The sequence below is a fragment of the Fistularia commersonii genome, chromosome 27, assembly GCF_037954325.1.
Source record: "Fistularia commersonii isolate RoL2024-O1a breed Wild chromosome 27, RoL_Fcom_v1.0, whole genome shotgun sequence".
NCBI classification, from domain to species: Eukaryota; Metazoa; Chordata; class Actinopteri; order Syngnathiformes; family Fistulariidae; genus Fistularia; species Fistularia commersonii.
Window position 1 is genome coordinate 11,487,950 of NC_141310.1, and position 24,819 is coordinate 11,512,768.

General features: G+C 45.8%; 1 protein-coding gene across 1 annotated transcript in view; it reads right to left on the minus strand.

The window, feature by feature from the left end:
* Positions 1-24,819, minus strand: part of fto (FTO alpha-ketoglutarate dependent dioxygenase) — a 138,249-nt gene that overhangs the window by 82,706 nt on the left and 30,724 nt on the right. Inside the window, exons 5-7 of the mRNA XM_086174892.1 lie at positions 24,225-24,304; positions 22,263-22,406; positions 15,058-15,177 (exon numbers count right to left, since the gene is read on the minus strand). Of these exons, the coding sequence (XP_086031018.1) occupies positions 15,058-15,177; positions 22,263-22,406; positions 24,225-24,304 (344 nt within the window). The remainder of the gene's footprint in view (positions 1-15,057; positions 15,178-22,262; positions 22,407-24,224; positions 24,305-24,819) is intronic.

Here is a 24,819-nt window from a genome sequence, read left to right on the forward strand (position 1 = left end):
ATCTCCAGAACATCTAAACATGGGCCGCCTCTCACCTGGATTTCTTAATATATCCTATGCTGCCTCCTCGATGCTGTGTCCACAGCCTCGCCGCCATCTTGTCCACCTCTTGTACCCTTTCTGTCTTTTGAACTGCAGGTTGTTGCTCAAATTTGGCAAGTTGCTAAAATCCTTGCTATAAAAAAAACACTATTAATCAAATTCAACTGGGATAAATAAGGTGAGCGGATCGGATCGCTGTTTGCGTACGCTAGCAGCACGCCGCCGCGCTCCTGGAGCTGGTTGGACGGACTCTCCACAGAGGGGAAAATCCCATTAACCCCCGAGAAAAGAAATAAAGCCAGACCGCGCTCACTTTTCTGTGACATCACGCTTGTAGTCGTTAAAAAAAAAAAAAAAAAAAAAAAAAAAATGTGTGGGTGTACACGTGTGTTTTTTCCTACCCCTCTGTTTGTGGTCACATGATTACAGCTGGCTCCCAACTGAGGCATATCTGGAATTATATTTGTCCTGTTTCCATTGCATAAGACAGGTCTGTGAGTGTGTGTGTGTGTGTGTGTGTGTATGCATAGAGGAAGGGTAAAAGGTGTCAAGCATTGTTGCTCAGATCTTCACTCCAGGACCAGGAATCTCTAAAATATTATCAAAAGGAAAAAAAATAAAGGGAATGACAGAAACAACTAAGAAAAACAAGGCTTTTTCTTTGCATAATTATGTTGAAATAACTGCTGAAATATCTGCGTAAGACCGAGCAGCGCGGTTGTCACGCTTGTCAGAAACTTGCGTTACATACCAGAAAAACACCAAAGAAAATTCCCCTGATTTTAATGTGATATACAATTATAGGTTGGCGTCGACGATATAGCATCTCTGCTAAGCTTGCTGTGAAGGCGGGCGGGTTTCGGTTAATGTTCTCTCGCGATCTCCGTGGCGACGGGGAAACCGAGGCCTTTGTGCCGAGGCTGACCCTTCGCGACGCGAGCGGCCATCAATTACGTCGAGCGCTCGAATGGGCAGCGCCACACACAGCAGATTATATGGAGTGTAAAACATTAGAAAAATGTGTCTGAAACATCACAGTAACATGTTTGAAGTGACAAAAGGTTTTCGAAAAAGGGGGGGGGAGGGGGGGGTGGAGACGCCCGGGAAAAAAAAAAAAAGGGGAAGACCCCCTGACATGTGATTTTGTTTGAAGGCATTGTCACGCACTCAAAAGTGGAGCTCGGTCGCTTTTTCGCCGCCCCGACGGCAGTCCATCTTCCGGGGCAGAATGCGAGCAGCGTGGAAGGGACATATGCTTTCCAGGGGAGGCTCGGGGGCGGTCAAACGGAGCTGAACTTGCTGGCTTTTGTGGCGGCGAGGAGAAAAGGCGAATCTGTTGTCCCAACGGGGCCACAAATATCACATTAGATTAAAAAAAAAAAAAAAAAAAAAAAAATCGCCGGCCTGTTTCTCTCCGGCGTTTTTTTTTTTTTTTTTTTGTCCGTCGTACGATAACGATCGCGGATCCAGTTGGGCCTAATGGCCGGACCACATTGTTCTCTTTCAGCGCTGGCTATGCGGTAAGCGAGCAACATGGTACACACACACACACACACACTCCGCACTGGTCTGGCAAGAATGCGACATCCATTCATCACCGGAGAGCTTTGAGAGGTGATCGGACTAATTCGGCACAATGAAGAAAGAGCTCGACGGAGATGTTTGTGATGAGCGTGACACTCAAGCACCTTCTGCTGTGTTCAAACCCCCCGCCCTTCACCCCTTCGCCGTATGAAAGCCGAGTCTAGATCCCGGCCAGATAGTAGATTGCGATCGGCACCTCGCTCGTCTGCCAGTAAAAAGCTTTTTGCTGACTGGGGCCGGGGCCAGCCCCTCCAAACCCCAGAGCTACAGTGTAACACATACTGCACCCTAATTCGGGTCTTCAGAAATGCTAAACCAATGAAAAAAGGGTTTCCATCCATTTAGACACGGTCGCACAGAGGAGTTTTGTTTTTGGGGGGAGGGGGGGGGGGATCAGACTGCGGGCTAACAGAGTTTTGATTGACTACAAGACGTCTGTAACACAGCGATTCTTCAATTTGGACTCCTGGCCGAGAGCCGCCGAGGAATTGCAGTGAAAGCGAACAGGCCGTCTTATGTGTCGGCTGTGACATCAAATGTAAAGCATTTACCGGCGGCCCGCGAAAGGAGGCCGGCGGCGTCTGAGGCGGACAAGATGGATTTCTCTTCAAGGCCCGGCCATAAAAGGCTATGAGGTGCTGGAGCCACGGTGGACAAACCTTGACACGCAGGTGAGGGGGAATGTTTGAAGAGGAACTCGCGTTATTCGCCTCCAGCTCGATTTTTCCATCGCCGATCGCGTGTCATATTTCGGGTATTGAGAGGGGAAAAAAAAAACGGGGTCACCTCAACGGGAAAAAAAAAAGAACATCAGTTTGACCTTGGGTTCAACGGCTGCACCTCCGATTCGACGCCATTTACATGTTTTAAAATCCGTCGAAAAACCTGGATGCAAATAAAATGACTCAAATGGAGGCCGGGCACCTGGGACGATCTGAAAATATCAAACTCAAAACTAAAAAAAAAAACAAACCAGACGCTGACGCCGTTGTTCCGAGCGGTCTCAAATCGATCGCCGATGAAAACGCGATACGGGCGAGGCGTGTTAAATCGCTTCGAGACTCCCCCCCCCCCCCCGATGTCTTATACCTGGGTGTGTGTGATCGCTTCCCACCCAACGCGGCTGATGAGAGCAGCTTAGGAGTGTTTATGAGACTGTTAGCCAGGAGCGGGTGCCGCCCCGCAGCTCTCGCCCAAATAAAACAGCCATTTATTACATCCAACATGACCCTCTCATTATACACAAATAGGAATTAATGAGCGCTATATCGGGCACTCCCAGCGGAGCGTAGCCGGCCCGCTAAAGGACTAGCGTTAATTATACTGTCCTACATCTCCACCATTTAACACCACCCAACAGATCCTCGCCTTCGTGGCGTTACGCTACGCGAGGACGCGGCCGCTGGACGACCGACAGCCGTCTCGACGTGCCCTCGAGCACGAACACCAAAACGCAACGAGTCCCGTTGCGATGCCGTTCCAACACATCCTGGTTGTTTTGTGACTCATTTCAATATCCCAGAAAATAAAATCAACAAAAAGAGTGGGGCGGTCTGTTTAAAAACTAAGTTTACCCACGCCTGTGACGGATGACTATTTTTCTCCACGGTTGCCGTGGTTTCACTCCTTGATGACGGAGAACCTTGTGTGTTTATGGATCACCAAATAACAAGAATTAGTTTAAAGTCAAAGGCAAAGTCAGCTTTATTGTCAATTTCTCTGCACGTACCGGACGTCCAACGCTGACACGAAATGAACAAAAAAATAATAATCATTGACTGCAAATTAGCAGTAAAGTGCACCGTTACAGTAAACAGTACACATTAAACTACGAGGTATGAAGTATAACGTGCACGCAGATACAACAGATATTTGATGGCATGAGTGATTTTTTTGTACGGTTCAGTGCAAAAGTTGTTAAGATAAGATAAGATAAGATAAGATAAGATAAGATAAGATAAGAACAACTTTATTTATCCCGAAGGAAATTGTTGTGCCAGAGTTTCAAGCAAAAACACAACAATAATAGGTAATAGTAGGAAAGAGGGAGAATAATAAATACAATAAAATATAAATTGTCAAGGTTAAGGCTATCAAGTGTTTTAAGGTCTAAGGTTAAGTAGTAACATATTGGTATATAGTGCAATAGCAACATGATGGTTTTCTCTGTGCCAGTGTTTGCGATTAATAAGACAATGTAGTCTTCTTTTATGTGGTCTGGGTTGGTTAAAGCAACTGGTAAGTGCTGGCTACAGTAGTTAAGCGTGATTTCAAGACAGGAAATCTGGCATTTGTGGTGATTCCAGCAGGAAAACACAAACAGGGAGGGCCTGAAGTACAAATGCCGAACGTCGCTGTGACACCCAGTCGGACGATCAGGGAAAAAAAAACAACAACACTGGAATAGTCTATTTCTGGTGGCCTTGAATTAATGAACACACACACACACACACACACACACACACACACACGCACGCACACACAGAGGCAGTAAGGGTGCAGCATTGGGGAGTCATTGGTGCTCTTCTCATGCCCTTGTGGTAAAATTATTCAAGTAATATCATCACTTACAAACTGACTACTGGCTCTAAGTGCCCACAATTTATTGAGACTTGTTGCCCTAATTTTTTTTTTTTTTTTTTTGGTTATTTTTATATGATTTGAGGATTGAAGCTCCCAGCCAGCCCCGATCCCCATCGAGGTTTGTGTTATATGCTTCTCAGAAGTGAAAACTAGTGAGTCGAAAACAGTGGTCAAAGCTAAAAAGGCATATCCCAGGGAGTATTTTTTATTTTTATTTTTTATTTACTTTTAAACAAGGGCTTTCTCTTTTAGACTTAAATGGGGAGTGAGTCTGTTTTAGGAGAAAACACAGACACGGATCTCTGTTGGATTATCCTCTCCGTGCTGCACGTGTCTTGTTTTGGAAGACGCGCCGGCTAACAAACAAGGCGTGAAACTTCACAACAAAAAAAAAAAAAAATGAATAAAATAAAATGCTCTCTGGATTTGTACTTCCTCCCGACTGCACTCCCACTCGTTCCTCTAAAGAATCCTCTTTTTTTTCCTTTTCCGTGTTTACTCTCCCTCGCACCCTCCGATTCAAAAACGCAAAATCTTTACCGCAATCTCCTCTCTTGCAGTCGGCCTTTTACTCCGTCACGACCATTCATTGTTTTAAAAGGAAATTTCGTGTGTTTTAGGCCGCGACGTAAAAGATGCTCCGATAATTCTGATGAACTACAGCTACTGGAGTATTATTTATGGAGAATTATCCTGCCGGTAGCCATCAGGCCGTATAAATCCTCACTCTTGGTGGAGTCATCGTGTGCAATAATTCTCCGTATGTGCAATAGATCCAATAAATGTTTTACTGCACGACAACCCCTACTTAAACACAAAATTAACACTTGTAATCATATACATGTCCTTGTAAATACACATGAATATACATTACATATATTTTTACATACCTTTATTTATATTGATTTATTTTGATCTTTACAGTCCTTTTTATTTTATTTTTATTACTCGCTATTTTTATTGAGTTCTTTTTTTGATTCTTCCGCATTTGTCTCTGTCGCAGCAGCTGCTCTCAACGAGAAGCAATTTCCCCCCGGGGGATCAATAAAGCATTCTGATTCTGATTAAGTGCTTGCTATCTTTGCAAGTTGCAATATTTGAAGGGAAAGCTGGTCAAATCCGACCGGCCCTTTACGCAAGAGCTCTTTGTCGGGACAGAAAGATGAGAAGTTCCTTCTTGGTGAAAGAACTTAGCAACTCTTGTAGGAGATGCTTTCAGTTTGAGCTAATCTGGCTTTCGGCCTTCTTTTTGACCGTTTGTGGCTTTGGGAAGATAAATGATATATTTTTCTTTGTCATCTCAAAGCGTGCGGTCCGGAACCTGCTCGACATGGAAAATGTCATGTTGTGCAGGCAAGTGTTTGGAAGTAAAGGGATGATTTAGCATCTTACGTGCTAAAAACGTAGCACGACGTGCGTCACGTCGCAGCAGTCCGAGTCCAATCGCAGCGCAGAGATCATTTTGTAGATTGATTGGCCCTAATCCTTCGAGGGAGGTGAAAAATATAATGGACAGCAGCTAATCTGCCGTCGGCGGGGAGAATATCATCAGAAGTATCGGCCACACGGCTATCATTTAGTACGTTTGAAGTACATTCATTTGTCCGCCATCTTTAACAATTTACTGCTCGATTATAGCAACATAGCTCATTTAGAAGGTAAAAATATATGTATTTTTCACTTCATAATCTTGAATTGGGCACGATGAGAAAATTATTCACGAAAGAGTGTCTTTCCATTTTTTTTTTTTTTTAATTTTGGAGGGGGAACTGATGGGAAAAACACACAAATAATTGTGTGTGAATGAGAGGAACTCGTGTGGAACGGTGAGGCTACAGGGAGTGGAGATCAAGAAGCTGGAGGATTTCAGGGACTTGGGGTCAACAGTCCAGAGCAACGGAGAGTGCGGAAAAGAGGGGAAGAGACGGGTCCAAGCAGGTTGGAATGGGTGGAGAAAAGTGTCAAGGGTACTATGTGATAGAAGACTTTCAGCCAGAATAAAAAGAAAGGTGTACAAGACAGTGGTGAGACCAGCGATGATGTTTGGACTAGAAACTGTTACGATGACCAAAAGACGGGAGGCAGAACTAGAGGTTGCAGAGATGAAGATGTTGAGGTTCTCTTTGGGAGTGACCAGGATGGAGAGGATCAGGACTGAGTCTATCAGAGGGACGGCACATGTTAGATGTTTTGGAGAGAAGGTCAGAGAAGCCAGACTGAGATGGTTGGGTCATGGACAGAGGAGGGATAGAGGATATATTGGTAGACGGATGCTGGAATTGGAGCTGCCAGGCAGGAGGTCTCGAGGAAGACCAAAGAGAAGATTTATGGACGTAGTGAGAGAGGATATGAAGTTAGTTGGTGTGAGAGAGGAGGATACAGAGAACAGGGTTAGATGGAGAAAGTTGACTGGCTGTGGCGACAGCTGACGGGAAAAGCCGAAAGAAGAAGAAGAAGAAGAACTGATGGGAAAAACCAGGAGAATGTCAACGTAATTCGGCGGGACGTTTTCGTATCACTTTCCGGCGGGAGACGTTTGTTTACCGCGTCACCTTAGAAACCCCCGGACAGGCTCTAATCATCTAATCGATATTCGGTTAAACGATCATTTCTGCATAAAAAGAGACACCAGACGCAGGGCTCTGATCTATGTACGCTGTTGTCAAAGAGCCGTGTGGCTTTTCTTGTTCCGTCTACGTCAAAATCTTTTCAGCGGCAAAGTAAACAACTACACCTTTGGCCAGGCGCGAGAATAATTTGCACGTCCGCCTACAGATGTGCGGACGGCGGGGACGATGTCAAGCGCCGGTTAGGGGTTGCTGTACATCTCGGGCCGGGAGAATCTTTCTTTCATCGTTGTACTTCCCGCGCCCGTCGGGCGTCGCTTCTCGAGGCGCCTCCCCTTCCTGGCGACTCTCTCCGTCGGTATGACACAGGAAGGAGCGTGCGGCGGTAGAAGGGGGGGGGCCCGCAGCCCCGCAGCCAACCCCGCCATCCGCGCTGAATGCGATTAAACCGAGCAGTGATTAATCTGGGCTGCCCCGTAATTCCTCTTTACCACTTTAATGGATGTTATCTCTCCTCCTCTGAAGGCTTATCTTGCTGATCGGGGCCGAGGATGAGGAGAAGGAGAGGCAGAGGAGGAGGGTGAGAGTAGGGCATGATGGGGAGGGGGGGGGGGATCACCAAATCCATACAGAGGTAAGTAAATAAATAAGTAAATAAGTAAGTAAATAAATAAATGCAGGGATTGAGGGAGCTGCTAAGCGGATAAGGCAGATCAGGCTCTGTAAAGTGCTCATTTGTTTTCTAAGAAGACAAGACAAGCTGCTTTCAGAGGCTGCTGATACAGTAAGAAACACTGTCAACATCACAATTCGCAGACAAACAAAATAAATTATCCAAACCGCTATCGATAAATCCCCCCCCCTCTCTCCCCCCGTCGCCACGACGAGTCACACTCCCGAAGAGTCGCCGAGACAAAAAGTAAAGGTTGTCGGAAACGGGCGCGTGGGAGGGTTTCTTTCCTAAACAGCATTGATTTATTACGACGGCATTGTTTTTTGGGTTTTTTTTTTCCGGTGCTGTGACACAAACCGCTCCCCCGGCGGGAGGAGCGCGGCGCTGGAGTTTTTCTGATGCGTTCCAAAATCAAGTCATTCGTGAAAAAGTCAAAGACGACGAGCGACGTCCTGTTCTTGGGAAATAATTGCGCATTCGGAGGGTTCGGCGACGTTTCGCCTCGCATCGTCGGGGAAAATCGCGAGACTGCGACGATGCTAATTAATCCTCTGAACTCTCCAAGTCACCAGTGGCTGTGAAAGATTTGTTTTCTACTTCTTCGACAAAACAAACAGAACTAAACTTTTATGGCATAGCGCTTGTTCAACTTCAGCCGGCTCTTAAAGAAGTAACGTCAGGAGGAGGGTCGGACGTGTTCGTATGTGGCCCTCTGATCGACAGGCGGCCTCTGCGCTGTTAAACCGGACTGCCTACCGTCACCCTGAGTGCAGGATAAGGGGTGTAGACTATGAACTGCTCACCTTGGATCAATTGCTAGTCATTCACAGGGCCATTATATATATATCCAATTATACATACATACATGCATACACATTATATCTATAAAGGGGATGCTAAAGTTGCGATGAAAAGATGAAAACATAAACAAACGTGTTCATAATAAGCATAGAAAATGCAAAAAACAATGTCATTCGTTATTTAATTCATTATCTGCATTCTTGATCCTGCACAAAGGGGTTGTGGGTGGGCCACAAATAAGGTTTATTTTTGTTTTACATATAAGTGTATATGTATATTACATACATTATAAATTTGCATATTTGCAATGTATGCAAGCAACATATGCATTGTAAAATATTGTGGATACTTGTTTATATATATGTATATGTACATATATATATATATACTGCTCAAAAAAATAAAGGGAACACTTGAACAACACAATGTAACTCCAAGTCAATCACACTTCTGTGAAATCATAGTGTCCACTCAGGAAGCAACACAGATTCATTTTGACTTGTTTTAAGGACATTACATCAAAGTTGGATCAGCCTGGAGTTTGTTTTTACACTTTAATTTTGAGTGTGATTCCTAATCAGACCTCCATGGGTTGATACAATTGATTTCCATTGATCACTTTTGTGTGATTTTGTTGTCAGCACATTCAACTGTGTAAAGAGCAAAGTATTTCATAAGAATATTTCATTCATTTAGATCTAGGAAGTGTTTTTTAAGTGTTCCCTTTATTTTTTTGAGCAGTGTATATATATACATATATATATACCGTAATTTTCAGACTATTGAGCGCACCTCAATATAAGCCGCACTGGCTAGCCGGTCGCCGTCTCGGACTTCCTCCTGCGCACTAAAACCGTCAAAGTCGTCTTCGTCGGTGTCGGAATTGAACGGACCCAGAATTTCCCGGTCATGTCATCAGGTCCGATGTGACGAGGACAAATGTTTTAGCGGCGTGAAGCTTGTTAGCGTGCCCCACCCAAAGTCCATATATTAGCCGCATCGTTGTTTACGTGAAAAAAGTCACGGCTTATGGTCCGGAAATTACGGTATATATATATATATATATATTTATATACATACATACATATATACATGCATACATAAGAAAACACTTTGTGAAAAAGATAAAATATAAAAACAAACATGGATCGGACGTGTTTGTTAGTTTATATTAACCATGGAAAGCATCGAAAACAATGTCATCCATTCATTTATTCATTAATTCATTATCTAAACCGTTTATCCTGTACTCTGAGTCGCAGGTGGGCCAATAACAATAGGATATTTAATATCTTCTTTACAAAGAAAATGGGTACCATTAGCTATGTACTGATAGTAGCTATGTAGCTGTGCCTAAAGGACATGCCCCCCTGCAGCAACACTATTTTAGGCCCAAAATCAGTGAAGCGGTCACTTCCACAAACAACTCGGGGTTCAGAGGATTTCACCAACCGCTTCAAAATCAACTCCGGAGACGTGTTTCTTCCTTTTTACGATCTGCTTTTACACCATCTCTTGCCCACGATGTCCAAACCGTGATGCACGCGCGGCGGATAGCTAACCTGTTCGTACGCGTGCGCGTCCGGGACGCATTGACGAGTGACAAGGTTGAAACCCGTCCGCGTCTCTCGCCTTTTTTCTTTCTCTGTTTTAAGCTCGCAGCGACGTAGCGGCGGGACGGCAGACAAACCTCTGCGGGATTTCACTCGCTACCAGCGTACATCTTTAGCTACAAAGCCGCAGGCTACATTGGCTCCAGGTAACATAAACGCTCCCTTCGAGCCACCGCGTATCTGGCCCATGAAAATTCTCTAAAGGGGTTTAAGCATTTACGCAGAACACTATCAGGCACCGCCGAAAATTCAGCTTACCCTGTTGAATAGGGACTTCAAAGAGAATTGCAAATACCTTTTTGCACAGCTACATTTTCTCCCCTTTCTCCCATCTCCTCTCTCAGTCTGCCTCCGTCTCACCTTTTCATTGCAGTTTTTCAAGCGTGGGTCCCGCCGTGCGATGTTAAAATGTATTATCAGACATATATTTCCTGTTTGAATGAATAATAACACTAATCTCGGACTAATTTCTTTAAAAAAAAAAATGTAAAAAAAAAAAACAGCAGCTCTCCTCTAAATAGGGCCAAAAACACGGCGGCTAATGCAGAGCCGTTGGTAAACAAGGCTGTGCAATTCTGAACGCGGGGGTGGGGAGATTAGGGCATTGAGTCGACCCGATAAGGAGAAACAGCTGCTAACGTCCAGGTAACGGCACATATTGACTCAAAATGAACTGCCACCGAGCTGCAACTCCCCTCCCTGCTACTGCACACACACACACACACACACACACACACACACCTGACCATCCAGCATTTCATTTCCATGACCACCATTACTGATTCAATGTCATTTTTAATTTTTCCTTTTATTATTTTAAAGTCTATTAGAGTCACGTGGTGCTCAAAATGCAAAACAATACGGCGGATAAACAGTATGATATAATGTAGGAGATAATAAATGGTTCCATAATGAGCAATAAAAATGCCCCTTAAAGTCTTTACTGCTTAGTTCACACTTATAATTAATTTGAGTTCCATGTGTGTGAGTGGATATAAAATTCTGCCCAGCTATGCGAGTAAAACGCCAAGCGAAAAAAAAAAAAAAGAAAAGAGAGGTGGGGGGGGACTGCTGGTAAACATCTGCGTCCCGAGTCACTCGCGGCCTCTCGTTTTTCGACATATGCTGCCTTTTTTCCCTTTTTTTTTTTTTTTTCTTCTCCTCCTCCGGCACGGCGAACTATCCCAATAATGCAGAGCAAAAGAAAAATCCCCCCCCCACACACACACACTCACACACACACACACACACCCTTTCGCCCCCTGAAATTATTTACAGCGAAACGCACAACAGAAAAACCATAACATTTATAATGTTTTACAAAGCCATCAAATAAATGGAGAGGGGGGATTAATTGCCCCGGCTCGACCTTAAAATAATTATTTTGAGTCATGCAACTCCAAACTCCAATGAAATTGATACACTTTGATAATTAGATTCTTGGCACTGACCCGTTGAAGTCAATAAAGGTTATGAAGGCCAATTGCTGTCTAAACGCATTACGGGCGGGGTAAACTGTCCGTCGGAGGGCCCCCCCCCCTTCCCCGCCGCCACTCCAGCGCCAATATGATAATCCATTCTCCGTCCTGGGGTTTCCTTCCCCAGCGCCTGTGTCTCCACTCTGCCATACAAAACCAGATTGGATTCGCTTAACCTTTCCAGGACTTTGATCAAATGAGCTCACAGAGCAATAACATTTACATTGACCCCAGCCGCCGCCGCCGCCGCCGCCGCCGCCATCCCTCCTCCCCCCCAGATCCGCCTGTAGCACCACCACTGCCCATAACCCATAATCAATAATCGGTGATGACCGGGGAGTTAAAAGCGAGAGGGGATGTGTGTGTGTGTGTGTGTGTGTGCGTGGGATGTATTCTGTCACACAATGAGGAGAAAAGAGTGTGTGCGACACATATGTGCGTGACCAAATCCTCGGAAAACAGGGAGTGACAGGCTGGGTGAGCGGAGGAGAGGGAGACGTCGCCCCGATACCACTTCCTGTTTTGTACATCTTGAAGTATACAAATGTATTCAACTGAGTGGATCCCATTTATTATGAAAGTAGATTAATATCCTTGATGTGCGTTGAAAAGATTTCCATCTACGCCGCTCGTTCCGCTGTCAGACGCAGGGCTGCAGGAATGATAGGGAGAAAGAGCCGGGGAGCAAGAGAGGGAGAGAACAAGGAGGGGAATATAAAGAGAGAGGAAAAAAGAGAGAGAGAGAGAGAGAGGAAAAGGGAGTGCAGCGAAATCTCTTTGCATCCACGGTGGCTTTTGAAGTTGTGAGATGAGCAGCCACAGAAGTCAGGAAAGTGACAAATTAGGGAAAAAGCTGTACTGTGCAAGCAGAGCTGCTAAATCAATTAAAGTCATGCCGAGTGCATACATTAACATCAATGGCACACACACGCACACACACACACGCACACACACACACAGGACAGGAAAGAAAGTGCTCATAGGCTCGTCGCTGTCGCTTCTCCCCCACAGTGAAATAAGGAGAGATTAAAAAAAAAAAAAAAAGAAGAAGAAGAAGAAGAAGGAGCCACACCGGTATTTAAAATATTCTGCATAAAGCCAAGACTCCCCGTCTATTGTCAGCCAGCCGGATGCTATTCATTGTTGCTAGTTTAAGGAAATGTCACTATTGTATGATAGTCATGATAGCCGGCTCTCGGGGGGGGGAACCGAGAGGGGGGGCGGCGGGCCGCGAGCCGGGCAGGTCAGCGCGGCCTGGATCCCCCCGGGGGAGGCTGAAACCTTTAAGTTAATGTCCTTCCAGCACCTTCCAGAAACCACCTTTTACCTTACACATAATACAGTAGACCTCCAATCCACACACACACACACACACACACACACACACACACAGATTATACAGCAGCCTGCCTGTTTGTTTCTATCAAGGAACCAAATGAATTCATGAGGTACTGGTTTGGAGATGGAGAGGTGAGGGGGAAAAAAAAAAAAGAAGAAGAAAGCGAGCGAGCAAGTGGACTTGTTTTGTTTTTTGGGTTATTTATCTATTTATTTATGTATTTTATCAGAATGCCATTCAAATGGCGGGGCGAGCATTTGCATGACAACGGGCCCGAGGAGCAGCGAGGGAGCCCTGGGGAGAGGCAGGATCCATAAACAGGAGATAGTCCAACCATATTGGAATATAACACACACACACACACACACACACACACACACACACACACACACACTAACATAATGTATACGCGGGGCTGGCCGATCCCACGACCGCGGGTGCTAAATATGACAATAAAGACGGGAACCCCGGCTGTTTGTAAAGGATAAAACAGCAGCGTGTAGCAAAAACACTGCGTCATCTCATAAAGCCTATGTGAGGGGACGCGTCTTTGTTTATCTTAAAAAAAATATCCCCGCAGTGATACGAGCGGTTTGAAAAAAATAAAATAAACAAGAATAATATTAGTGCTGCAGGAGGAGACAAAATCTGAATAAATAAGACGGCGAAAACAGCAGCGGCGCGCGGTTCTGCAGGTCACTCTTATTTCGCTGAATTACGCCTCACTGTCGATCGGCCGCTTCAAAATGTAAAATATATGCAATGAGGGAATGCTGGCGGGGCGGGACGGGGGGTAATTTAAATAACTCAAAGTAGTTTCGCAGAAATGTGTTTTAATCTAGCTGCAAAGAGCCGCCGCTATCACAACCTGCAAAAGGAAAATCTATCAGTCACGTCCGCAAAGTGCTTTTCATCAGCATATCAGAGGTCGATGCGCGGGTGTAAATATTGCTTGCGAGAGCAATAACGTTGTCTTTCATCACAACGGTGAATCATCGCGTCCGTGCATTTGTCGCGCGTCGGTTGCGTATGGATCGCGCCGGAAGAAATTAACGACTCGCGCGCCCACGCAACGCATGAGCAGAGTCATATTTCTTGAGCAGGGCCGGTATTTAGGGGCGACGGTTTCAGCACGGTTTAAAACAAACAAACAAAAAAAACTCCTTTTGCTTTCTTTGCTGTGTGATGCTAAATTTCCATGGCACGACAGACATCTCCACACACACACACACACACACACACACACACACACACACACGCACGCACGGACAGCATTAGAGAAAGATGCAGACATGGCCGTCGAGAGAGCGAGAAAGACCTCACATTTCACTGATGCCCTTTTCTAAATACGGGTCCAAATCACACACTTCATCTGGGCCCCCGAGGTGGAGCTCTGGATGAGTTTAGCCGTAACCCATCTCGACCCCCCCCTCCCACTCCCACTCCCACTCCCACCCTCCACCAGGCTGTTTGACTGCGTGAGAGAGAGGAGGGGGTGGGGGGGGTTGAGCGAGAGAGACTGCGACTGCAGCTGAGTGGCGGCGGCAGAACTTGCTCTCCTCCAGCCTCCTGTCTTTATCCCCGCCTGAGCATTAGATGTGATTACTGCTCAGAGCTCGACACTGACAGAGACAGAGAGCTCCCAGAGACAGCGGGAACGGGCGAGAGACATAAAGAGACAGTGAGGAAGAGCGGGAGAGAGAGCGAGGTAAAGGGAGAGGAGGCCGCTCTGCTCGCCGCCACGCTACGGTGAGGCAAGAGTGCCCCCTGCTGCTTCTGCTGTCTGAGTGTCAAACATACATTGACATACACGTGCACGCACCTACACACACATTGTAACCGCGCTATGCGGAAATGACTGAGGAGACGCTAGACCGAGCATACATGTACGCTTGTGTGTGCTGTTTAGCTAACCGTGCATTTGCTGTTGACTTAATTGCGAGCGTGTGGTTACCGAGCGCTTCCTCCGGAGCGGCGTCGACCGAATAACCGCGTGCCCGCGTCCTTCTCCACGTGGAAAATGATAGACTTTCCCGCCGCGCCGATTACGCGAGCGATGCCGCCCTCTGGTAACGTGCGGCGGCGAAAAATTTGAGACAATCGAGCATGTGAGTTGAGACGCGGCCTCCCCGGCGTGGAGCTTCACCGTTCAAAACACACACGAGGCGCGTCGAGTGTTTCTAAAGGTGAAAACAATTATCTTGCTATGATACTATCATTATGGTAATTATTACAGTTTTAACTTTAGTGTCTGACAATACCTTACAAATATGTTTATCTTGCAAAAAACAGATAAAATCATACTGAATATTTTATCTATAATCTTTTTAAGCCTATCTTTTAGTGCTCAGGTGTGGTGTCTGTCAGGAGTTGTTACCATGGTCTCCATCAGCCTCCAGTCCTTTTCTAGCTGCTCCATCGGTCGAGTCCACCAGCTGCAGAACCGGTTGTAGCGCTGGCCCTGGAACCAGTACTGCCGCAGCCACTCGAACTCCACCTGCACACACACACACAGATCGCATAAATGAAACCGACAGTACAAAAATAACTTGAACGCATTTCGCCAGGAAAAACAAACCAATCCGTTTTTTTATTTTCAATTTCCACATTGAAGGATTTCATTTTCCGAGCTCTTCTGCTTGTCTTTTATTAGCATTAAACAGGCAAAATGAAAAAAAAAAATAAAAATGAAATAAAAACCCCGCAGGCTCAGTTTTCACCCAAACCTTCTGTCAAAGACTGGAAAACAGGTCCGGAGGAGGAACCACCGCATTTTTTGGGAGCGATCGGCGAAACACCCAGAGGCCTGGCGGCTCTTCGGCCCGCGCCGTCAGCGCAGTTTGCTATTATAACTTATAATTGTCAAAGAAAAAAAAAATAAAGATGGTGCTGACAGGCCGAGCGACGGAGATGAAATATTAAACCGGGATATAATCCTGAAGACATTTTTAAGGACAAGAAGAGCACGTGTCGGGGGCGAAAATTCTTATGAATCCAATTTAATGTGCGTGTCACCAAAAAGTCGCTTGAGAATACGACCTTTTTGAATTAAAGACAAAGGCGGGGGGGGGGGTTCAGTCACATTTTCAGCTGGAATATGAAATGACGTTATTTCCTTTTTATTTATTTTGTTTTTTTTATTTGTACATTTCTATTTGTAATAAAACACTCATATCCTTGGATGACATAAATAAATATGTACGTCTAAAACACTGTATCTGTGTGATTTTTTTTTTTTTCAGATGACGAAAAAGATATATTTTCACTGAGGTATCTTTTCGTTGCTTTTAAGCGTTGCATATTTTATGTGCCAGACTATTTTCAGGGCTTTTTTTTTTTTTTTTTTTGGAATACATTTTTTATTCTTTCATTTCTATGAGGTCCCTGAAATGGAAAACACAAGAATATCGACATGTAGCACAAAAAAAAAAAAAAAAAAAAAAAAAAAACTTCTAATACAAACAATATAAATGTTGCTCATCTCAGCACAGTAATCACAAGTTCACACACACACACACACACCTTCCAGTCAGCACACCTGAAAACTCCGCCCTCGTCCTCCTCCCCCCTCCCGTCTGGATATGACAGTCTCGGCTGCCGAGCCGCTCCCCCTCTCCACCTCCGCTGGGAGTGTTTTTTATATTTATTTTTTTATTTATTTTTTTTGTTTCCTGCTCTTTTGAAGTGCTGATTTTAATCCTCGCATCAAGGCTTCCTATAGCCAGGTGTAGCCTATCTATTTCTAAGTGCGCCCCTTTTTTTATTTTCTTCTTCTTTAATTCGCATGCGTCGACGTGTGTGTGTGTGTGTGTGCGCTCTGGCGCGCTTCTTGTCTACACAGGCGAGCGGCTGGCTTTGTTAGCATCTGTGCATTAATGTTGCCAATGCAAGCGCGCGTGTCAAAGAGCGACCCGGCCGCCGCCGATTCCAGGCGCCGTGAGGTGCCCCCGCCCCCCCAAAACGTCCTACAAAAGCATCACCCGCCCGAAAAACAACGCGGGCGCCGTTCTCGTTTTGACAGACAACTGTACGCGATGAAGTGCAAGCGCACACAAAGGCCTCCCATATCAAATGGGACAGAGAGCTATTGTTCGTTTTTATGTGAAAAAAAAAAACATTTTTGTTTACAGTTCTGCTTTAAAGGAGCATTAGCCTCGTGCGCGGCAGACCCTGCCTCCCGCTGCGAGCTCCGGCGGGGGTCCCTTTACGTGAAACCCCCTTTTCTACTATTTTAGCGTTAATATTTCAAATCGGTCTACGGAAGCCGTCCCCTGCCGGCAAACATCGTGCAGTCAAACTGTTTTTCGCGGGAAACTTCCAAGAAACTGAATTCAAAATGGTTTATTTCGAAGAATCAGACTGACGACGGAGCGTTGAGATTGTTTTCTTTTTTTGCTTAATGTTTTCTGGAGCATTTAATTCAAAATTGCTGCTCCTTTTTTCGAGGACGCGCTCTATGAAATCACGATATACATCGAAAATCTGTTTTCTGCATGAACACAAGTCTTCTACTAAATATCCAGTTGTGTAATATTGCACCGTTTAAACTCATGAATTTGAAGTTGTTTATTCCCCTGTGTGTGTTTGCAGAACATTCGCCACTTGCCTCTAAAGCAGTCGGATCCCGCCGGGCGCCATCGGGGGAGAAAACGCCCCCAAAGCACCCTTTATCCTCCCTTCCGCCACTTCCAAATCCACTTCCCTTCGATCGGCGTGGCTCGAAAGACATCGCGACGCTCCTCCGATTGCCCGCCTGTCCTTCAGCGAGAAGAAACCGACCCCCTGCTTTGAGCCAAAATGGCCGCCGGTTCCCCCCTTCCCACCCCAAGGGTCACCTAAAGGAAACCGACCGGGGGAGGAAGTCGGGACTAAATGCCGAGCAATCCGGGCGAACAGATTGAAAGGGTGCGTAAAAGACAGAGAGGTTGTTAGAGCTAGTTTTTCCCAGCTAAGACGGAGCGGGAGGGAGTAAGAAAGGAGGGGTTACCGGCTCCCCCGCGGCGGTCGCTGTCATCTCTCCTGGTGATGGACACAGTAGCTGCACATTAGCCCCACATTAGTCGACCGCTTGCCCACTGTGGCAATTCTGGAGTTAAAGAGAAGGACCCCCCCGCCCCCCCTCCCGTTGGCCCTTCTCCCCATTTAACGAGGCACAATTTTTTTCCACACCTTGATGGCGCTCCCTCAGCGGGCCCAATCAATTTCCGGGGTTGGGGCCCCCGAGGTGGGAGCTGATGAGAGTGTGATCGATCCTGCCGTCCTCTGTTTACCTTCCGAGCACATCAACCCCGACCCCCACCTGCTCCCGGACCAATGTCCGGCCACAAACAGGGATCCCCATCACACACACACACACACACACACAGGCGGCAGAGCGGTCACACACAGGATGCATCCGGATTTCTGTCTCCAACCCTGAAAAGAGACGGCGTGGAACCCTACATATCGTGGACCCTCACTTTTCGTTATACAGTATACCCTTGTTTTCTGCGGGGGTTACATTGCAAAATACATATTTTATTGCCTGTTTATATATTGTACAGTTATTTAATTGCCTATCTGTATATTTCATATATATTGTCTATTTTATACAGTTTTATATTTGTATTTTGTCCAGGACTACAGATGGAAATTAGCTATGAGCTATAATCTGGTACAAACATCTCTGCCTCTGTGCTTAATGTATTTGCACACTGTCCTAATAAACTTCTAAACAAACAAACAAACAAACGTTCCAAAAAGAACCTGTGATTGGCAAAATCCATGAAGTAGAAATCTTTTTTTTTTTTTTTTACAATTATTATACAATTGAATACTCTATTTTACATTGCTGCTGTCGTCCTTATGATTTTTTCTTCCTTCTTTATGGAATGAACAGAGGGTTCGTTAATTCTGACCTACAGCCGCATAGCTTTTACCTTCCCTTAGCATGTCCAAGTTTAACTTTATCTGCGATAGATAGCATCTTCCTCTGCCTTTTGGGCCCTGCCGCAGGTGCTTTTGTCGCTCCAGAGCGCTTTGTCAACATTATGGGTTTTAGAGAAACTTGAAATCGCAAGAGAATTTGCACGTACGTAATGTAAATTTGGCAAGCTGTTTTGCGTACGTGTACATATTAAACTGCAACGTAATTGACGCACAGGTAGAGAAGAAGCGGAGTGACTTTTTAGCCAATCGGAATGCAGAACGCAATGCACGATGCAAATCCGTGAAGTAGCGAAACCGTGAAAAGTAAACCGCGTTATAGTGAAGGATCACTGTATTCCAAGACTCACCGTCAAAAGTGAATTTCCACAAAGTAGACAGGTGATAATTTTGATGTTATTTACAGATATATTTAACGCTCAACGAACCTCACTCAACCCTTTAAGAACCTCTTGCAAACTGAGCAAACACTCTCACAAACTAAATAGCACAAAGTGGACACGTACACGTACACAGTAGCGAAGTGGACCAGGACCTTGTATGCCGTGCACAACCTACAAGGAGATCAGCTGCTTCTCTCCATGAACCAATCAGCATGAGGAACAAAACAACATGCTCAATCAACCAATAGCATGCCAAGGACGGATCTACTTATTCCGTACGATACCTGGCATGGGTAAGGAGTATTTATTTTATGAAATTAATTTTAGTTTAATTTTACTATATTTGTTACTGTTTTTTTTTCTCTTCCTTGGTTAGAATATGGCTATTTCATCACAAAAAAAATCCAATACTGCAAAGAAACGCCGAAGAGCAATAAATCACGAGAACCTAGTTACGAAAAAAAATCCTCGAAGTAGCGACGGGCGCGACAGCCGAACCGCAAAGTAACGAGTCTCCACTGTATATAACTGATATTGTTAGACGTAATCATTTAAAATGTTATAGGGGCGGCATAGCAATTAGCACCTCCACCTCACAGAAAGAAGGTCCCTGGTTCAATTCCCACAGCGGTTTAAGTCCTGCTTGTTCTCCGTGAGTCTGCTTGGATCTCCTCCAGGTTCATCCAGCAGTCCAAAAAACATGCAGGAGGTTCACTGGAGACATGTTTAAGAGAGCGGATGGTTGTATGTCTCTATATGTGGCCCTGCGATGGATTCGGGGTGAACGCCGCCGCTCCAATGACAGCTGGGATAGGCTCCATCACCCCCACGACCCTGACTGCAGGGTAAGCGGTATGGATAATGAATGAATGAATGTATGAATGAATATTTAATTCTACAGAGCTGAGAACTGGTGAAACATGTTTTGATTTTGGAGCCATCCCGCTATTTCATTTAACATTTCTGAATAGCAGAATATAACGTGTATAGTCTGGTTGGCGCAGGATCGCTAGCAAAGAGGAAAAAAAAAAAATCCATATATTTTGTTTTCAGCTGGGATTTACAAGATTACAATGATATTTCTACTATAAACCCCTCAGGTAAGGTGTTTGAAATCAGAGCAAAGACCTTGGAAGGTCACACACACCTGCTTCCAAACAGTTTACTTTCTGCCAGAACATGTGGGAAAACCTCGTCCCTCCCTTCAATATTTACCGTGGGGGAGGGCAAGGGGGGGGGCTGGCATCATTAGAGGGGGTCCCTGAGGGCACACTGTCACACACCCACCTGGGAAGTGACACAGTAGCTTTAAATGAGACAAGACGTTTGCATCTGGGATTAGCATTTCAAAGCCGAACATGCGCGCGAAGGCCGTGTGGCGACGGCGTGTTGGACCCCGCCCCGAAGACAGGAGGCAGGATTAAAAGGAGACGGCGAGAGGGCCCGCGTTTAACAAACAGGTGGGGACTTGGGTTTTATTCATTTCTGTCAAACATCAACCGCGACTTTAACTCAACGTCCCGGCGCATCGTCTGACAAGCATCTCCCCAGACCTGATTGCACCGCGTTGCACAATAAGCAGGTTGCTGTTTAGCATTTTTTTTTTTTTTTTTTTTTTTAGGCGGAAAAAGCCGAGAAGGTGTCGCTCAGGTCACGGATGTTTGTGCCTCTCAGACTTGTTCGCTCCTCGGTCGTCCATGTCAAACACAGCTGGGCGCCCCGCGCGCCCGCCGAAGTGGACCGGCGGCATAAATAACACGGGGAACAGTACATCATTAAAGTGGGTGTTCTGCTCTCGTGGGCGACTCCAAACAAATGGCCACATCGATCATTGCAACTGCCAGGTAGGGTGGGCCGCGCCTCCGAGAGCGACCGCCTCGCTTACACATACATAAACACCCACCTGCTCTTTTTTTTCTTTTTTTTTTTAATTTTTATAAATAGCGCCGCATTTTCCTGAATAAACCCGTCCCGCCCTCCTGTGCTTTGTAATCCTGTGGCGAAGGAGCGGGCGCTGCTAGCAAGTGTAGCGCAACACACCCCTCTCGAAGAGACGGCGCCATTGTTCGGCGGCGTTGAATAATTAATATTGTCTCCAACCTTTAAACAACCTTACGTCAGGCTCATCCGTCATGGCGTCCCGCCGATGGGCCCGGTTGCTAGCGTAGGCTAGCGCGTGCGCGGCGGGCCCGAGGGTGCGCAAGGGGGGAGAGGTGAAGTGCTATATTAACTGCTGGCCCGCGGCGAGCTAACACGAGGGGGCTGCCGGTGCCCCCTCGTGTTTCTCTCTCGTGACCCCACTCGAGCCTTCAATACCCCAAGCCAGCATCACTCATTGTTGAGAGTGAAAAGGGGTTAGGGGAGGGGAGCGGGGGCCCGACTCCATCTTTAGATAACATATGGGGCGGCTATTGCCTTACAATCCATCACAGGCCGGGACAAATGAGAACAACCTGGATTCCAGATTGGAGGCATTTCCCAGAGCAGAAACAACCAGGTAAGTAGAAGGCGGAGAGCTGGGAGGCTCTACTCGTGCAGTTTACAGAGCTTTAACCCGCCGTCCGAGGACTCCCGGGGTGCAGACGGGACTGCGGCGGGGCTCCATCAAACCGAGGTTCAGTTCTGAGACGCGACGTTTTCGGGCGAAATCAAACGTCGCCGTGCAACACGTTTGTTGGAAAGGACGCTCTGCCGGGCGCTAAGCGGGGAGGAATGGATGGACGCGTATGTAATCCTCAGGCCGGGCTAAACGCGCGAAAAAACTTTTGTCAGCGTGATCCGCGAAGAACCAGCGTTTCTATTGTTGTTCCGTTGTCATATTTGCAGATGTTGCTTGAAGCCTCCTCGGCGCCAGATGGGCCGGGATTACAACGCAAAAGTGTCAAGCAGGTTCATGATCACAGAAATACATATTAGAAATTACAAAGGCTCCTATTGTCTTAACAATTACTGTCAAATACAGCCAAACACATTCATCTGGTACCAAAATAAACTTCAAATATTTTTTTTTTGTAGTTATCTGTTTTCACTTTGACTTTAAAGGGTCTTTTTTCTGTTGAAAACAATCGGACTCCTCGCGGCGGCACAGTAAAACAAGAGGGATGCTTTTGTCTTAATAAATAAAGTCTCCAGTACAGAGAGTGAGATCGGAGGATGACTTCCGCCGCCGCCATTTACCCCCCCCCCGCCGCTACCGTTAAAAATACCGGCAGATGGGCATAGCCGTACGCACGTCCGGACACACACGCGTGAACACACACCCCGATGTCCTCACCTCATTGTGAATCTCCTCGCAGTGCTGCAGCGTGGCCGGCCGCAGGGCCAGCAGGCTGTGGGAGCCGGTCTCCGGGTCGGTGTGCAGGTTGGACAGGGCCTCCTGGCACCGCGACTGGATGTAGGTCAGGGTCCCACTAGAGCACTGACAGAGGAGGGGGAGGTACAGCAGTGTTACGCTAAAGAAGGATGTGAACGGTTTGGGCATCGGCGCCATCATGTCACCGCCAAAGTGGTGTGTGTGTGTGTGTAGCATCAAGTCCTGACGTCTTGCACTTGATGGTGTTCGTCTTTTCCTTTCAGCTTTTTCCCTTCAGGAGAACCCTCGACTTCATTTCCTCTCTCATTACATCCATAAATTGTTCTTCCTCTAGACCAGGAGTGGGCAATTATTTTGCCTGTCGTGCCACATTTCTTTTTAATTTTTATGCACGGGCCAACTAGTTATCATGTAAATTGCAATTTAAATACTTGAAATTTTTGGCATCTTATTTCAACTTTACAATCATTAATGATCATATAAATGTAACATTATTTTGTATGTAATCATCCATAAAAAAATGGATATCTAGGTTCAATATTGACTGAAAATACTTGGTGAAATATTCAAAGAAAATAGTTTGTCGAGCCGGATAAAAAAGCAAAACCGACCGAAAAATGCCCAGATCTGCTCAAGACCTCCAATTCCAGCATCCATCTACCAATATATTGACTCTCCCTCCTCTGCAGATGACCTGCATCTACAGAGGACCATCTCAGCCTGGTTTCTCTGACCTTCTCTCCAAAACATCAAACTATCCGTCCTGGTCACTCCCAAAGAGAACCTCCACATCTTCATCTCTGCGACCTCCAGCTTTGCCTCCTCGCTTTTCCTCATTGTCACCGTTTCTAGACCACACAGCATCGCTGGTCTCAGCACTGTCTTGAACACCTTTGCCTTTCTTTTCAGTCTTGTATCGCATGGTACCGTTGGTGTTATCTTTGCAAAATCAAGCAATCGTGTTTTTAAGATGGGTTTTCAATATGGCGGCTGCAGGTTATGGCGTGTAAGTCTTCCGCGAGCTCCATCCCTTTAAACCTCTGATGTGAGTTTTCTGCTCACAAATTTGTGACAGAATCATCCTGTCTGTTGAAATCTGTGCCTTGATTTTCAATTATATCCACACTCTGGGTCCCATTCATTCATTCATTATTCATTCATTTATTCAAATCTACACTGCTTATCTCACAACCAGGGTTGCAGGTGGGGCTGCAGCCTATTCCAGCCATCATGGGCCGATAATTTAGTCTCCAATGAACCTCCTGCATGTTTTTGGACTGTGGGAAGGAACCCGGAAAACCCGGAGGGACCCCACACACACACACACACACACACACACACACACACACACACACACGAAGTGGACACTCACAAATAAAGCCTTCCTGCCAGAAACAAACCAAAGATCTTCTTGCTGTGAGGCGGGAGCGCAAACCACCACAACCCCTACCCGTACATGTGTATTATATCCATTATTTTATTTATATCATATAGATATTATTGTTTTTGTTGTTGTTGTTATTATTATTAGCATCATTAGCATCATTATGCTTAGACCTTAAAACACTTTATAGCCTTGACTTTGACACTTTGTAATTCTATTTGTATTTCTTATCCCCCCCCCCCTCTTTTTTACTGTTTATACAATTTCCTACTATTATTTATTATTGTTATGTTTTACTTGAAACTCTGGCACACAATTTACTTCAGGATAATAAAGTTGTTCTTATTCTTATTATTCTCATTCATACATCTAATGTTGAATTAATAGATTCCTTTCATTGCACAATCGTCCACCACATTTACAGATATATATTTGAATACTTTTGCCGACATGACGTAGAAGCACGTTTCTTATCCCAAATTATCCATTCCAGCCAATCAGCACGCTGCTTTCAAAGTGTCAACAGTGCCGCGTCTCACCTCGGCCACGCGGTGCGTGGAGCTGAAGCGCGCGGCGTCTCCGGCGAGGACGCAGTGCTGATGGGTGCTGTTCAGGTCGTCTGGTGGGGGAAAGAAATAAAAACGAAAATAAAAATAAATAAAAACAAGACACGAAAGCGCAGGCTTTTGAAACGCCCGACGATCAACGGAGCAGTAAAGAAAACCAACAAAAGAGAAGGCGAGAAGAAAAGAGAGCATCCGTCAGTAATCACGGCACCGAAATAGAAACGGGCGCTCGTGACCGATCCCGGCGTTTTAATTAATGATAATGAAGAATAAAAGGGAAACAACCGATCGCAAAGGGGGGAGCGGATGAAAACATGACAGCTAAATCACTCCGTCCACTCGGTCCGGCGGCGGCGCCGCTATAATTTTTAATTACCAAACAAAACCAGATCACGCTCAATCTGTCAAGACGGGGAGAGCCATACCAACAAACATTTGTCCAATATCGCCGGGGCTTTACCGAGAGGCCTTACTGCTGTTTCCCGTGTATCCCTCCATGTGTTTCTTTGTGAGTATAGATGTTTCACAGCTCTGCCATTATTTGCCTCATACGCCAATAATTAATTTA